The following is a 15,479-nucleotide window of genomic DNA, read 5'->3' as shown; positions in this document are numbered from 1 at the left end:
TGTTTTTAAAAACAATCTGTACTTATAAAACCTACAAGTGTCTACTGGATATATTATTTGCATTCTAAAATGGCTTTAGCGAATTAATGTTAGAACTCTGCGTAAATATTGGAGGATCTGGGGGATGACCTCCCCTTCAATTTACAGAATAATTTCTATTCATTTTACTTTTAAAGTCGGTTGGTTTCAAACTTGATTTTTTTTAATTGATAAATTGACTTACTAGACTTAACACTCTTGCTCAGCAGGGTCGCCAGCGTGGAGGGATGTGTTTGACAGTGCCGTCAGTCTTCTCCAAGTAGCCCTGTCCAGGGCTAAGGATTGGGCCTCATTTGGGTTAATGTTGCGGCTGAGCAGGCGCTGGTTTATTACATCAGCCCATCTAGTGCGTGGTCTTCCTCGAGGGCGATTCCAGCCATTTTCCGAGGGATTGAAGTCCGAGATGATTCTTACGGGGGTACTTACGGGGGTACTTAGGGAGAGGCGGAGTAGGTGGCCCTACCACCTTAGCATCGATCTTTCTAAGCTGTGTCTGGGTTATTGGCCATGTCTCTCAAATGAGTACAGCATGATGCTTGATACTGTGGCGTTGTAAATTCGGGCTTTGGTAAGGCGGCTAATTTGCAGTTTGTGGAAGACTGAGCTCAGGACCCTTCCGAACACAGGGCTTGCCTTGGCTGATCTAAATGAGATTTTGGCGTCAAGTGTACCACTTGAGGATATAATTGATCAAAAGACTATTGATCAAATGCTATTAATAAAGATGTAACTGATCAAATGCTATTAATAAAAAAAAATCTGTTTAAGTGTATGGAGGAGGAGGGCACGTTTATGCTCCTGTTCCTCTTTTGGAAGATCCAAACTTTAAAAGGTAGGAACATTTTAATAGTTTGGGAAAATTGTGACACTTTTCCATTTTTTTCGATCTTCGCCACTGCTTGAAAAACTTTTGTTTGCTTTACCCTGTCCCCAAAGAAAATATTTGTCGACGCTCTTGGATATTGCATGGTTAAAATATATGCTATCAATCTTAATTTCAGTCTTAATTGCTGAAACAAAACATGTTTGGTAATATTCCTAGAATAAGCGGAATGAGAAAATGTCTCAGAAAATATCGAAAATTCAACTGCATTATTGCTATTACTTTACGCATTTACTTTAATTTTTGAAAGATCGCAAATTATTTTTAATTTAGATGTGTTGTAAACATTCCTGAAGATGTTCAGCAAGTTAGAGAACCCCAAGAAGGAGAGTTGACAACGATGACGTCTGAAGCAGTAAAAGGATATTCCTCTACAGAAGAGGTCAACGGGAGAGTCAACCCAGGTCTTAGCTTATCCCCTGAGGATGATGACCTTCGGGATGGAAAATACAAAAATAAAAAAAGTAGCGTAGAAAATGTTAGTCAAACTAATTTTTAACGTAAGAAATTTATCTGTAGCATTTATTGTGTTGCACAATTGTTGTGATTATTATATTGTTTTAATCTAGTTATTAACCTAAAGAAGAAGATAAGCACGAATTAGATTTAATATATAACTGTAATGTTTGTTTCACTCACGTCTTCATGTTTAATTTATCAAGAAGGCTTTTATTTTTGTTCAAGTGTCATCGGTTTTAACAACAAAGTTTGTAGATTATTTATATAAATCTGCATATACTCTTGAATTACATTACACATTGACACACTATTTTGGAAAAGACCAGTGGTCATCACATTCTCTAATCCTCAAAATTTCGTTAAAAGTATTTAAGAAACGGAAATTTCACTCGTAAATACATGACAGCAGTATTATTTTAGGCTTCTATCTCCATCCAAGTTGACAGGTATATTTTTATAAATTTAGGTATTCAGAAATACAGCACATACAGGGAAACTATTTTGGAGCTGAGCGAACGTTCCTCGTGACCCACCTAAGAGCCAAGTGCCCAAAAGGGGAGAAGTTTATTCAGATTTCTGTAATAAATTGGATTTTCCATTTTTTTTCCAGCACTTAAGGATATTGGTGACTTTCTTTTCCCTTTTTTAAAAAAGAAATGAAATGATTCCTTTAACGCTTGAGTTTCCAAATCAAAAACGAATGAACTTAACACATCCGTTAAAAAAAATAGTTATCTTAAATAAATTTGGTATAATACAAGATGTAGATATAGTTAATAATTTTCAATTTTACAAATCCGTTACAAATCTGAACAAGATCTTCTTCCCCCTTATCTCTAAAAAATGCCATGAAGCAACAAAGGTGTATTTTATTGGTATCATTATCAAATGTAAATGCAAACGTTTGATGGGTATGATGTAATGTGTGAACGTCTGTTGATGTATCTATGTTTATAAATGTTATATACTTGTGAACATCTTAACATATTTAATGCTTTACTCTATTCTTTCACACATCCAATATTTTTCAATACCCTAAAGCTCTAATTAGAATTGTTTTATATTAATGAATTGAGATAATTGAAAATTCCTTCATAATTCATTAAGGCAGCGTTTCACTTTCAAATTTTGTTTAATCTGAGCTTGATTTTCGCTAGCAGTTATTATTGCTATGCATTTTTTCTTGTGTGTTTATAGTTGGCTTTTATTGCTGTTGGCTATTCAACGTGATGACTATTACTATGTTATTTATGTTCTAAAATTTTTGTGATTTGTTATATTGTTGATGTTATCACTGTTGCAACCACTTATATTACTATAATTGACATACCAATATTTTGAACACCGTCATTTAAAAGACGTTCTGGCTGATATTTTGCATGAATCTAGCTTAGATTCAACTTGATCGATACGACTAGGAAAAAGACAGATTTTTCTTCTTTTTCTCTATTTGGTTATGGGTAAGTCCCAATGTGCTGCCATATTGTGCAGCACAATATGCCAATGAACTGCCAATGTGCAGTTCTGGCTGATATTTTGCATGAATCTAGCTTAGATTCAACTTGATCGATACGACTAGGAAAAAGACAGATTTTTCTTCTTTTTCTCTATTTGGTTATGGGTAAGTCCCAATGTGCTGCCATATTGTGCAGCACAATATGCCAATGAACTGCCAATGTGCAGTTCTGGCTGATATTTTGCATGAATCTAGCTTAGATTCAACTTGATCGATACGACTAGGAAAAAGACAGATTTTTCTTCTTTTTCTCTATTTGGTTATGGGTAAGTCCCAATGTGCTGCCATATTTCAGGGAGTGTTATGTTATTTGACATTATATGAGCATTTTGTGTGCACATAATTTGTGATAGCCACTTATAACTTATGTTACAACTATTTTTTAAGGAACGCCAAAAAGTGAAAAGTAGTTTTAGAAGATACGAAGAAAATATTACGATATTTAAATATTTATTATCCAATTATTTCTACGAGTAAGAAAAGGATGGCTATTCGATTTCCAAAAATAAGTCTTTTACGAATCTTTGGAACCAAACAAGATACAAGAAAATAAAACACCCAATCGATAGAGCGATTCGAATTCAAACATTTCTGCTTGGCAAAAATGTCACGATAAACATTTTGAGCTCCTACAGCCAAAGCGAGTAGTGAAATATAACGGAAGGAATTTTGGAGGCCGCTCACTTGCCAAATCCATTCGCTTCATTTTGTTTTGGATTTTAGCGTCAAATCTTCAAAATGGAAAAAAAAAAATCATTTTGGATTCACAAGAATCTTCCAAATCATTTGGGTTCACGAGAATCTTCAAATCCTTCGAACTTGAATTAAATAATGGAGTTACTCGAGAAGCTACTTTGAGAAACACCTTTTCAAGGCTGCCCAAAGACACTCTCCATACAAAGTTCATAAGCACGGGAGGGGAGTTTTCAGTCTTTCTCTAAATGGCTTTATTATCATTTAACTTACATCTTTTTTTTGGACCAATATTTCCCCCTATTCAAAGCAGGCTCCACCACATATTCATACTTTATGCTTGAAAGGTTAAAGAAAATACACACCTATAGTACCACACATAACAAAAACAATTACTCGCGCAGACGAACTATGAAGAATTTCCAGATCAATGGACTTCGGTCAAAATCAGCCATTGAGGCCTACAGCCTATGTTTTGCTAATTTTGTATGATTGTGTTTAAAGGAGCTAATGAATTTGGTAAGAGAAAAGGGCTCATATAGAGACAAACTTTAATGTTGAATTATTCGTTTGTCTTCTTCTTTAGAGTGTATATTTTAATCTCAATTAAATGTTGCTTGAATAAATTTATGTATAGGATATTGTCTCGAAGACAATGGCTTTCCTAACGATATTAATTGTGATCTATGGTTATTGTTTATCATGGTTTCCTTTTGTTGTTGTTTTCATATTATTATCATATATAGTTTGTATTCCCTGTTAAAAATTATACTCACCTAGGCTGTGTTATAGTTGCATATCTTATGAAGCAATCACAATGGCGTTACAAAATGGGGATTTTTTCAAAAGTAAAAATCAAACCCCTTGTAAGCAAAACAGTCTGGAAGATGCTTTTTTTGTTATATTTCGTCCCTAAAAATTATGGTGTATCCTTCGAAACGTCTCCCAATCCAGTTTCTGCCTAATACCGGTATTACAGGTAAGACAATTTATTCAACAATTAGTTTTAATTAAACCGAGAAAAAAAAACCCCACTTATCTAGGTACCACTAAAACCTGAAACTCGACTATAACAGCCTTTAGTATATGACCACCGGTGTGAAATATTAACCGATGCTGATTAGATGTCAGTAATCACGTAATATACGAGTTAAAAAAATGCCCCTGTTTCTCAAAAATCCTACTTGTTGTTGAATTGTTTAATGTTTGAAATTTCTTTTTTTAATACATATTGTGTAATATACAAGTTAAGAATCGACCTTGTTTCTCAAAAATCCTTCTTGTTGTTTAATGTTTGAAATTTTAACATTAAAATTTGTTTATTTAATGTATATTGTTTAATATACAAGTTAAAAATCGACCCCAGTTCTCAAAAATCCTTCTTGTTGTTTAACGTTTAAAATATTAGAATAAAAATTTGTTTGTTTAGTGCATTTTGCTTAATATACAAGTTAAAAATCGACCCTGGTTCTAAATTCATATTTAATCAATTCTAAAAATCGAAGTCGTATGACATTTTTTTTTTCAATAGCATGTTCTGAACAATTCATGCTATGAGCGTAGTTGAAGTGATTGGACCAGTGGAGGCCAAGTGTATATCAAGACATACAGATAAGCAAAAACTTTGCTGTTTTTATATATATATGTATATTTTTACCCATAAACCCATAAAAGTTGATTTTCAAAATTTAGAGGGAGAGGTGCAAGAAATATAAGGGAAAATTCCCCCTGCCCATTAAATTTGCACCCATACATAAGATTAGCTGACTTTAAATAGTTTAGAAAAATTCTAACTATTCTAATTCTGTTTTAATTTAATTTGATTAAGATTCTAATTCCATTTATACGTTCTATTTTAATTTTATTAGAAAAATTTGTTCAAGGTCTATCAAGAGGTACTTTACCTTTTCCTCTTAAATATTATTCTTTTTTGTTTCATGATACGTAAAAGAATGGTACTGCCCAAAAAGTACACTTATGGCAATATCGCAATAAGCAAAACCAAATAGTATCGGGACGCACACAGGGGGAAAAGGGCTCAGTACCCATCACCCAAAATTCAAAATTTGTTTTCAAATCCCAGATTTTGTTTTCAAATCACAGGTTCTTCTTGAGTTCTTCTTATTCATTATAGCCGTTTAATTTGTCTTATAAATTTATTATTAATTTTGCTACGGAAATTGAAAGCACGCCTGTTTTTCATTTACGGAAATACCTGTATCGATAATCGATGTCTATCTGTCACAGGTATAATTCATTGCTTAGTTGTTGTTCAATGTGCGGCAACTTTTAACAATCTCGTTAGAACTTTCTGTTTGAAAGAGCAATAATGAACTATTTGGTGTCCTAGGGGAAAGAAAGTAAGGGCCTAGGGCGAGGGTCAAAAGCTTTAATTTCTCTTAGAAAAGGTAAATCAGTGTGGATAAAAGAGTAATTGCCATATATTCTGTGTTTTAATTATTGTGTTTAATTTGTATGTTTGTGTCAAATAAATTGTTGTTAAAGACGTTTTAATTTGAATTATTTATTTAATTTCGGATTCAGAATGGGTTAATATGTCTATTGCAGATTCTTGAGACAGGGTTTAATTTTGTTATTCATTTACTTTTATTTTTCCTTATGACGGATTATGTTAAGGGGTGTTTCAGATGTCTAATATAATAAATTATTCTAAAGTTCTCTGTTAGTTAAATTTTATAAATTATTTGTCATTATCTTGTTTTCCTATTTGTCCAAAAAATGACTCATTATGAGAAATTCAATGATCAGTTGCTCATTATGAAAAAGTGGCAAAATTTTTGTTAGTTCTTCAGTAATAAAATAGTAAATAGACAATTAATAGTTCTACACTTATACAACGTTAAATGTTTAAAACAGTAAACAATTACATATGGTGAGGACAACTATTGTCATATTATATATATATATATATATATATATATATATATATATATATATATATATATATATATATATATATATATATATATATATATATATACATATATATATATATATATATACATATATATATATATATATATATATATATATATATATATATATATATATATATATATATATATATATATATATATATATGACGATAACATTATTTTACAATTTAACGTAATAATTATAATAGAATAAAACTAATAATTTCTTATCATAGTTTTATTTTTTGTTTTACTCACCTTTTATAAGGCCTTTTATAAGTAGTACAAAAATGGAATTTGGTCCTATTTCCTAGGGATGTAATTAAAAAATGGTTAAAATCTAGGGTAGGTCACAACTAAAATACAAAGCTAAAAATACAACTAAAAGTATACAGACAAATTACAATTTTCCAACCAAGATAATGAAGATACCACAAAACAGGGTATCAATAAAGGATTTAGGGTTGAAATGTACCAACCTATCTTTAGTTGACTCTGAAAGAAAATACAACAATATTAACTAAAAATACTTAATTTCGTGTTGAAATTAAGCAAAAATCTGTATTTGTACGTATTCATAGGAAACAGGTGACTTTTGGCATAGGCTTAATAAGACCACAAAGAATCTAGTATTTGTTTCCAAAACTCTTTATAGTGTTTTATATAATTTTTCACTCCCTTCTTGTAATAAAATAAATATTACCAGGCTAGATAGAAAAAACAGTTTTGAAGTTTTTCTCAAGGAAAAAAGGCTTAACGCTGTTTTAAAATGATAAGCTAGTACAAGCACGAGTATAGTTTTGATGCTTTCAATAGGTTTTTCAAGCTGCTCACTTTACTACTCACACAACTCTTCAATAATCTCTATATTAGTACGCAATATAAAGTTTACTCTAAGAAAGCTTAAAGGTAAAATAGGAAACTAGTACAAGCATGAGTATAGTTCTGATGCTTTCAATGGGTTTTTCAAGCTGCTCACTTTACTGCTCACCCAACTCTTCGATAATCTCTATATTAGTACGGGATATATAGTTTATTCTAAGAAAGCTTAAAGGTAAAATAGGAAACTAGTACAAGCATGAGTATAGTTCTGATGCTTTCAATGGGTTTTTCTAGCTGCTTACTTTACTGCTCACCCAACTCTTCAATAATCTCTATATTAGTACGCAATATAAAGTTTACTTTAAGAAAGCTTAAAAGTAAAATAGTAAGCTAGTACAAGCACGGGTATAGTTCTGATACTTTCTATATGTTTTTCAAGCTGCTCACTTTACTACTCACCCAACTCTTCAATAATCTCTATATTAGTATGCAATATAAAGTTTACTCTAAGAAAGCTTAAAGGTAACTGAATAAACAGAAATAAGTCAACAAATTTTATAATATCCAAATATCTAATGTTTCCATATTTTATTGTCTAGTTGGTCCTTACCCGTTTTCACTATAAAGAAAATCGTAGTTTCTGGTTGCAATCATTGGTCGATTTGATTTTTAAAAAAATATCTCGGAGAATTACCAAAAATCATATGTTTTACCGTTACATGCCTTGTATTGTTGAAACCCGTAATCTCTTTCATTAAAAAAAGGAAAATTTTTCAACATAAAGTAAGGAGCAACATGAAAAGTGATAACGAACAGAAATACAGTAGGGTTCTCTGATACACTGAATCTGATTGTATGATTTTTGTTAAGTTTTAAGGGGAGTTTCCTCCTATTTTCTAAAATAAGACCAATTTTCTCCGGCTTGTACCTTTTTATGGGCAAAACTAGACTTGATGAAACTTATATACATAAAATCACCTTAAAAATACGATTCTTTTGATGTAACTATTGGTATTGAATTTTCGGTTTTTAGAGTTTGGGTTACTATTGAGACGGGTTGCTCCTTACTATAGTTTGTTAACACGAACTATTTGATTGTCATTAAGGATGCTTGACTTTTTCGGGGTGTTTCTCCCTTCTTCTGAAAATCAGAAAAAATTTCCGAGCTTCGTAGTCTTTTATGGGTAATTTTAAAGTAAATGAACTTCGTATAATTTGAATCAGCATTAACATTTAAAATCTCTTATTGAAAATTTTATTGAAATTCTGGTTTGGAAAGTTTCGGTTACAACTATCCTAGTTGTTCCTTACTTAGAGTTCTTCACAGCGAACTGTTTGACAGCGAACATTTAGATGTATTTCCATAACAACTATAATCGATGAGGGAACTCCCCTGTGTGTATAGTTTTTCTTTCGTATGTTATATTCTCTTTTTAGTAGCTCCGGGTTTTTACATGTCAATATATTAATTAAGTGAAAGCCAGTGTTTTCTCCACAAGAAATTCCCCCCACAAAAAATTTTCCCTGGAAAATTCCCCTTCCCCCGTTAAATCCTCCCAGCGGAAAATTCTCCCTTCTAAGGAAAATCCCCCTGGAAAATTTCTCCCATCAGAAATTCTTCTCCTCTCCCCCATGAAAAATCCTCCTGTACAAAAACTGAGCAGCAACAGAGGATGGTACCCCAAAGTGTTGATCAGATATTCTAAGGGCAACAAAAGCACCAGATATCAAAAACAGTTTTAGGACATTGAAAAAACCACTTTTGACTTACAAAAAAAGGAATAGAGCTCTAAATTTCCAATCGAATGTGCATCCTCCGAAGTTTGTAGGACCATGAGGGTGTGGCTGGGGATAAACTTCGGGCAGTGGTATAAATTCTATTCATTTTTGAGGTAATTTGTTTTTAGGTTATTCTTTACTTTCAAAATAACAGGGGAGACCAGAATAATTCCTGAAAATCTAGGGGGGTTATACATCAACTTCTACCACCTCCCCTCCCTTATAGCTAATACTGTATTTATCTAAGGGCCCTATGAGATTTAGGATGTTTTGGGATTAAAATGTACCCTTTGAGTCATATGCATCCATCCTTAACTATAAAACAATCAGAGAACCCTACTGTAGAGGTTTAAAGTTCTTATTTACAGATGTTTGGAATTGTTTATATTTCACCAAAGAAATATCATGGATGTGTGATCGCTTTTTAAATACAAAAAAGGACTAGATATCAAAAACAGTTCCCAGACAGGACTGTTTCGTCTCCAATCAAATTCGACAAAAAAAAAGGACTAGAACCCTTAATTTCCATGCAAATGCATGAGGGGAGGTTGAAATGAGGAAGGAGCAGCCGTCCTCCTATACAGATTAAATAGTACTGATCTTGGGGTGTAAAGAAACATTCTTTGAAATCCAGAGGGACTATACATCAATTCCCACAAAGTTGCTGCAAGGTGGCACCTTCCTTCTTATTGCAAAAAAAAAGTTTCTGGAATTTATTTTTAATAGTTTATTTAACTGAAGTGATTTGCTTCATAATACGGTGGTGCATTATCAAGAAGGGTGGTATGTCTTTGTCTGGAGGGGGGGGGGGAAGATGCTTAAAGGAGTATGTTTCAATGGCCAAATTTTCTAAGCCTCACTGAGCCATCAGATAATAATTAAAGGATTTTTTAGGACTTGTTACCTAATAATTCTTGGTTCCTGCGTATATTAGTCTGACGCCTTTATTATTGATCCTGAGAAGGGGGGAAAGAGTAGTAGTATCTTGGTAGTGACCAAGTTGATTCACGCTATGTTTGATGAAATTGTGTACTGTGAGGTATTATTTCACATCAGCTATTATGAAGAAGTATTGGTGGGTCGTTGATGAGTAGGGATGGGGAATGGGTACCTGAAACTACCTTTTAGGGATGTGTCCTTTTCTTATTTCTTTAAAATTAATTTTCTACTCGTTTTTGATTGTCGTTTTTGTTTCGTTTAAATACAGAGGTGCCATTTGGGCCAAATCTTCGGGTGAACATGAACTCCATATCGCCCCCCCCCCCGATTCACTTCGTGTCATGTAAGAAAAATACAGGTTTTGGCAGCAAATCGATCGAATATTCTAAGTAAAAACGCATTTTCAGCACCAGTGTGTCGCTTGGAAATGTACTGTAACCGAATGTGGAACTCAGCCCCACTGACCTCTAAGATTAATTATAACAACCAACATTACAATCAACGAGGTTAAGTGATTAAACTGAAAGTGTAAAATTCAACCAGACTTTAGGCTGGCCTTCCTCAGCGAGAAACTTTCTTATTTAAGTAAATAATACGTCGGGTAAAGTAATCTTCATTGTTATGCTAAGGGTTGTAACCAAAATCTCGTTTTTCCTTCAGCGGAAATCTCTCAGAACAAATATATTTAGAAAAGGAAAAACATAACAAGGAAAAAAAGCATTACAACACTCAAGGTAACAAGGGGGACCACCATGGTTTCATCTTTGCAAAATCGCCAACAAACTGGTTCAAAGTTTTTACTAAATCCTTCTCTGCAAACATCAAAAGGAGGTGACTGAGACGACCATGTCCTGTTATAGACCACAGGTAGTTTTTCACTATTTCTAGGCTAGAAAACAAATGCTCATTGCTCGCTGTTGTCACAGGAAGTGTAGCAACAATACGAAGTACTTTAATTACTTCTGAGTTAGCCAATGGGAATGCCTGATGATGGTCGGCAATGTCTCGGAAGTTTTCCGGCCTTTTCTCATCATCGAGCAAGAAACGCTTGGCAATACCAGCTTGAGATTCGAGAAGAATATTGTCGACATCCAGCTCGCGGTATAGAGCAGAGAAACGCTTGAGCAGCTCTGTGTCCATAAACTTGGTCGAGCTTGGATCCAAGGCTTCAAGTGTGCTCAGCACTGGCAAGATATCTGTGAAACTTCTGTCAAATTCGGCTAGTTGACGGTCAAAAGTCTCGAAGTATTCTCGTTTCATTCCATCCGCCAAGGTAGTAGTCTGATTTCCAGATTCGATAAAATTCTTTCCTAGCGTCGAAGTTGTCACAAATTGTTTCAGATCCTTGGCGATCTTTTGGGTTCTTTGAGGTCGTCCTTTCTGACCGACAGAGGAGAGTCTAGTCGAGGGTTCATTCACAGCAGGTACTTCGATTTCGAGTTCTGTCGCAAACTCTTTAGCCTTCTCGAACAGCGATACGAATGAAGTGTCTGAACGCAGGTCTGTGAGTTCACTTCTTTTGGCCTGAATCAGGGTGCATGATCAGAAAATAACCAAGTCAAAGCCCTGGAGCTGCTGAGACAGCTAATTTTTCGCTCGCATAATTGCTTCTATGTAGTGCAATTGGAAGATAACAAGGAACGATTCCATCTCCTTTTGGAGCCCAGCTGCCTCTGCCCGTGCTTCGCCGTCGGCTCCATCGCTTACAGCAGACAGTACAGCTAAAATGCATTCATATCGGAGCCTAACCTTTAATATAGATCGATACCAGTAAGACCATCATGCGGCAGCACTTCTTTCCAGCTCCAGAACTGGCAGTTTGGCAGCTTTCTGGGTCTCAACAAACAACTGGTGCCGAGTGTTGCTCTTGGAAATGAATGTTTACAGAGTCCGGACCAGTGAGAAAAAAGAACCAACAGTGCCGACAGATTCAATACAGCTCGTAATGACCAAATTTAGCTTATGTGCATGCCAATGAATGTAGAATGCCTGTGGCGATTTCGCTCTCAAACGAGCTTGAAGACTGGATAATGGTCCGCTCATTACTCTTGTTCCGTCGTAGCACTACGCGACACAGTAGTTCCAGTCGAATCCAATTCTTGTCACTGTGTCATGAAGGAAATTTGCTAGAATTTCAGCATCCAGGCTCGTCCTGTGATAGCATCCATTCGGTTTTTCTTTTACTTTTCCTTCGTCGAAATACCTAAGAAGAATGGTGAGCTGCTCTTTCTTCCAGTTGTTCTTCGTTTCGTCGACCAGAAGGACAAAGTATTTGACGCTTTTTAACTATTGCACTCTCCTGCAATGAAGCCCAAAACCAGTCACTGAATGCTTCACCTTGCTGAAGAGCGTAGGAGAGTACTCTGCGAGAAGATTGTACGTCTCGACGAAATTCCCCTTGTTTGTTGAGGATTCTGTTTCGTCGTGCCCCCTAAAGGCAGTGCTGAGTCGCCCCAATAGAGCTGTTACTTTTAATAAGGCTGACTATAATGACTAATGACTCTGTCTTTCATTAAAACAGGCACGATTGGTTGCATCTCCATGATTTGTATGGCTTTGAACTTTGTCCATGAAACTGCACTGTCTTTGTGGCGGTCACTTCTAGTATGCTGTTCGAGGACAACAGAGATGTCTTTCCATATTCTCACGCCGACGTCTAAGAAAGTTCTAGACCCGTACCTCTGCCCAGAAGAGTAGATGTGCCGCCAAAGTGTCTGCAGCAGAAGCAGTAAACATAATCATCCTGGATGGGACGGAGTACTCCAGCCACGGGTGCTTTCCATAATATGAAGCATTGAGTGATCGTTTCGGCTTGCCGTTTGCCGTCACTTGCGCAGGGTATTGTACTAGTTTTGGTTGGGATGATGGATCAAGAGAGGACAAAGAAATGTCCGTAGGGTTACTGGACTGGCAATGCTCTTCATCTTGGGGTGCATGTCGCCGAAACTGAGGCTCCGACAACCCTGCGACAGGTGTAGCGGTTCTTTGGGGTGTCTCTTTTCCTGCTTGTTCGGTCTTAGGGACCGTCACTTCATTCAAAGAAGACGAAACATCAGCGATGGTTTATTCAGATGCTGAATTACACACCTGAAAGAAAGTATACACATTAGTTTGGCTTTTAACCACTGTAACATCCCTACTAGTTTAGCCTAACCTTTTTTAAATTCATTTTCGTGGATTTGTTGTAGCTTCAGTCACGTCCTAGTCACGTTAAAGGCTTATTTGCGTTCTTGCAGTGGCGTTCTAGTATGGCTCGAAGATTGCTTCTCGACGCTGATTGTTTGATATTCATAATTCAGAAACTGAAGATATTGCTGAAGCAACTCTTTTCGGATATGTCTAAGTGGTAGATTAATAATCTGACCGCTAAACAGATTCAGAATGTTGGCCCAAGTTTCGAAACGTGTCTCGTGACTACAGCAACTCGAGTCCAGCTCTAGTTCTAGTTTCACGGCAATTAGTTACAGAAATCGATGAATTGGGAAGCAAATTTGCCTAATTTGGCTGGCTTGTGGTCTAAACTAGTAACGACGGATTTTCTCCGACTGGAACAAGGAATTATCTGACTAATGAACGGTGACCAAGATATAAAAAATATATGTATTTTACGTAGTTCTATAACTCTTCATACGGTGTACTACCCAATGTGGTTTTCTGTGCCTCTTATTAGTGCAGGATTCTCGAACTCGACTCTTTGAAGCTAAATGGAAGAAGACAGGAGTTTGCGAACCGTGTTGCTCATAAATGACAAAAAACACGGAAAATCCTTTTCCGCCCAAATTCAGTTCTTTTAGTCCGCGAAACTGTGAGTGGCACAGAAAACCGAAACCGAAAAGAACAGAAACACAAACTTGTACTTACTTGCTGAACCGGTCCACACGGGGACGGTTTCTGTTTCTTAATGCATCTGCTCAGAGAAGACTGTTTTTCTGCCTTATTCTCCTTCTTCAAGGCTGCTAATTTCCGCTTTTGAGCTCCTGACAAACTCATGATAACAAACAAATAAGATATTGAATCAACAATATCAAAAACAATTGGCAAAGGGCCCTTTGTGGTGGAAGCTTGGGCCCCCTAGAAAATCTAGAGTGAGCATTTGCCCCCCCCCCCTGCCCCCTTCCCGAATGGAGCCTCTGATTCGAGGCCCAAAATAAGAGCTTCTCAAAGATTCGCAAAGCTAATTGAATCTAAACAGAGGAAAAGGAATTTCAAACATTTACCTGTGAATTTCGACATTAACAAGACTTCGGACACTAACAGCAAAATATATATGTTAATGAAAGTTGACATTCACTGGTGAATTTTCGGAATACCTTTTTTCTCCTTGGATTTAGTCAGCTTTATGCAAGGGTTGATGGTGATATTTTAGACTAAGTTCTTAACCCATTTCTGAGATTTATTACCTAATTTTACCTAACATAACAAAACTTAATTTAACCTACCTTTAACTTTTACCATCAAAGTTTGCATAAGACAGAAAAAGCTGATTCGCAAAGCTACTTGAATATAAGTAGAGAAAAAGGAAATTCGAACATTCACCGGTGAATGTCGGCATTAACTAGATTTCGGACACTCATAGAGAGAAAAAGAATTTAATAAAAAACCCAAACATAGTAACACACACATGCTCTCATTCACTCAATTCTACTTTATAAAACAGTAAACAACTTTAGCGTAAAGAGCGGGGTGTTGAGGAGGGAACAGCCCCTTTCATACACGGGGTAATTTCTGTTCGTTATAAGTTTTAATGTCGCTCCTTACTTTCAGTTATAAAAACTTGTTTTTTATGTAAGTTCTGAACGTTTTTGAATATATACATGTTTGATTTTGGCTCTCCGACAAATAAATAATTAAAATGAAATTTGCGCATTATTTTTTTTTCTCGCTAAATGGATTTCTGTTAGTTTTGATCGGACGATTTTGAGAGAAAGGGGTGGGGGAGGGGGCATGGTTGCCCTCCAATTTTTCGGCTGCTTAAAAAGGCAACTAGAACTTATAATTTTTAACGACCGTTTTTATTAGTAAAAAAATACATAACTTACGAATTAACTTACGTAACGAACTTCTATATTCGTATATTTTTATTATGTATATGAGGGGGTCTACCCCTTTTATATCTCGTTCTTTACACTAAAGCTTTAATTTTGTCCTAATTCTTTAAGAATGGCCCCTGAATGACAAAGGTCGTAGAATAAATAGTTGAAATTACTAAAAATACTTTAGCGTGAAGAGCGAGGTATTTAGGAGGAGATGAACTACCCATATGCATAATAATCTCTGTTCATTTTAAGTTTAAATGCTAGTCCTTACTTTCAGTTGAAAGAACTTATTGATATTTATTTTTTCATGGTTGTTTTAAAATAACGCTAGAAAATCCTACACCCCCTTCATGGAATTTTTCGTCCCCCATGACAAA

The 15,479-nt window shown here is 35.3% G+C and overlaps 1 protein-coding gene across 4 annotated transcripts in view; it reads left to right on the top strand.

Annotated features, from left to right (window-relative positions):
- The window catches only part of LOC136036009 (high-affinity choline transporter 1-like), a 103,336-nt gene extending 97,240 nt beyond the window's left edge, over positions 1–6,096 (top strand). For all 4 annotated transcript variants that reach the window (XM_065717928.1, XM_065717929.1, XM_065717927.1 and 1 more), the window contains exon 11: positions 1,196–6,096. In XM_065717928.1, coding sequence (XP_065574000.1) covers positions 1,196–1,421 — 226 coding nt within the window. In that variant the 3' untranslated portion in view covers positions 1,422–6,096. The remainder of the gene's footprint in view (positions 1–1,195) is intronic.
- The last annotated feature ends 9,383 nt before the right edge of the window (positions 6,097–15,479 follow it).

This window comes from Artemia franciscana, chromosome 15, assembly GCF_032884065.1.
Source record: "Artemia franciscana chromosome 15, ASM3288406v1, whole genome shotgun sequence".
Taxonomy (NCBI): Eukaryota; Metazoa; Arthropoda; class Branchiopoda; order Anostraca; family Artemiidae; genus Artemia; species Artemia franciscana.
The sequence above is the reverse complement of the archived record's forward strand: the minus strand, read 5'-3'. Positions and strand labels throughout refer to the sequence as shown.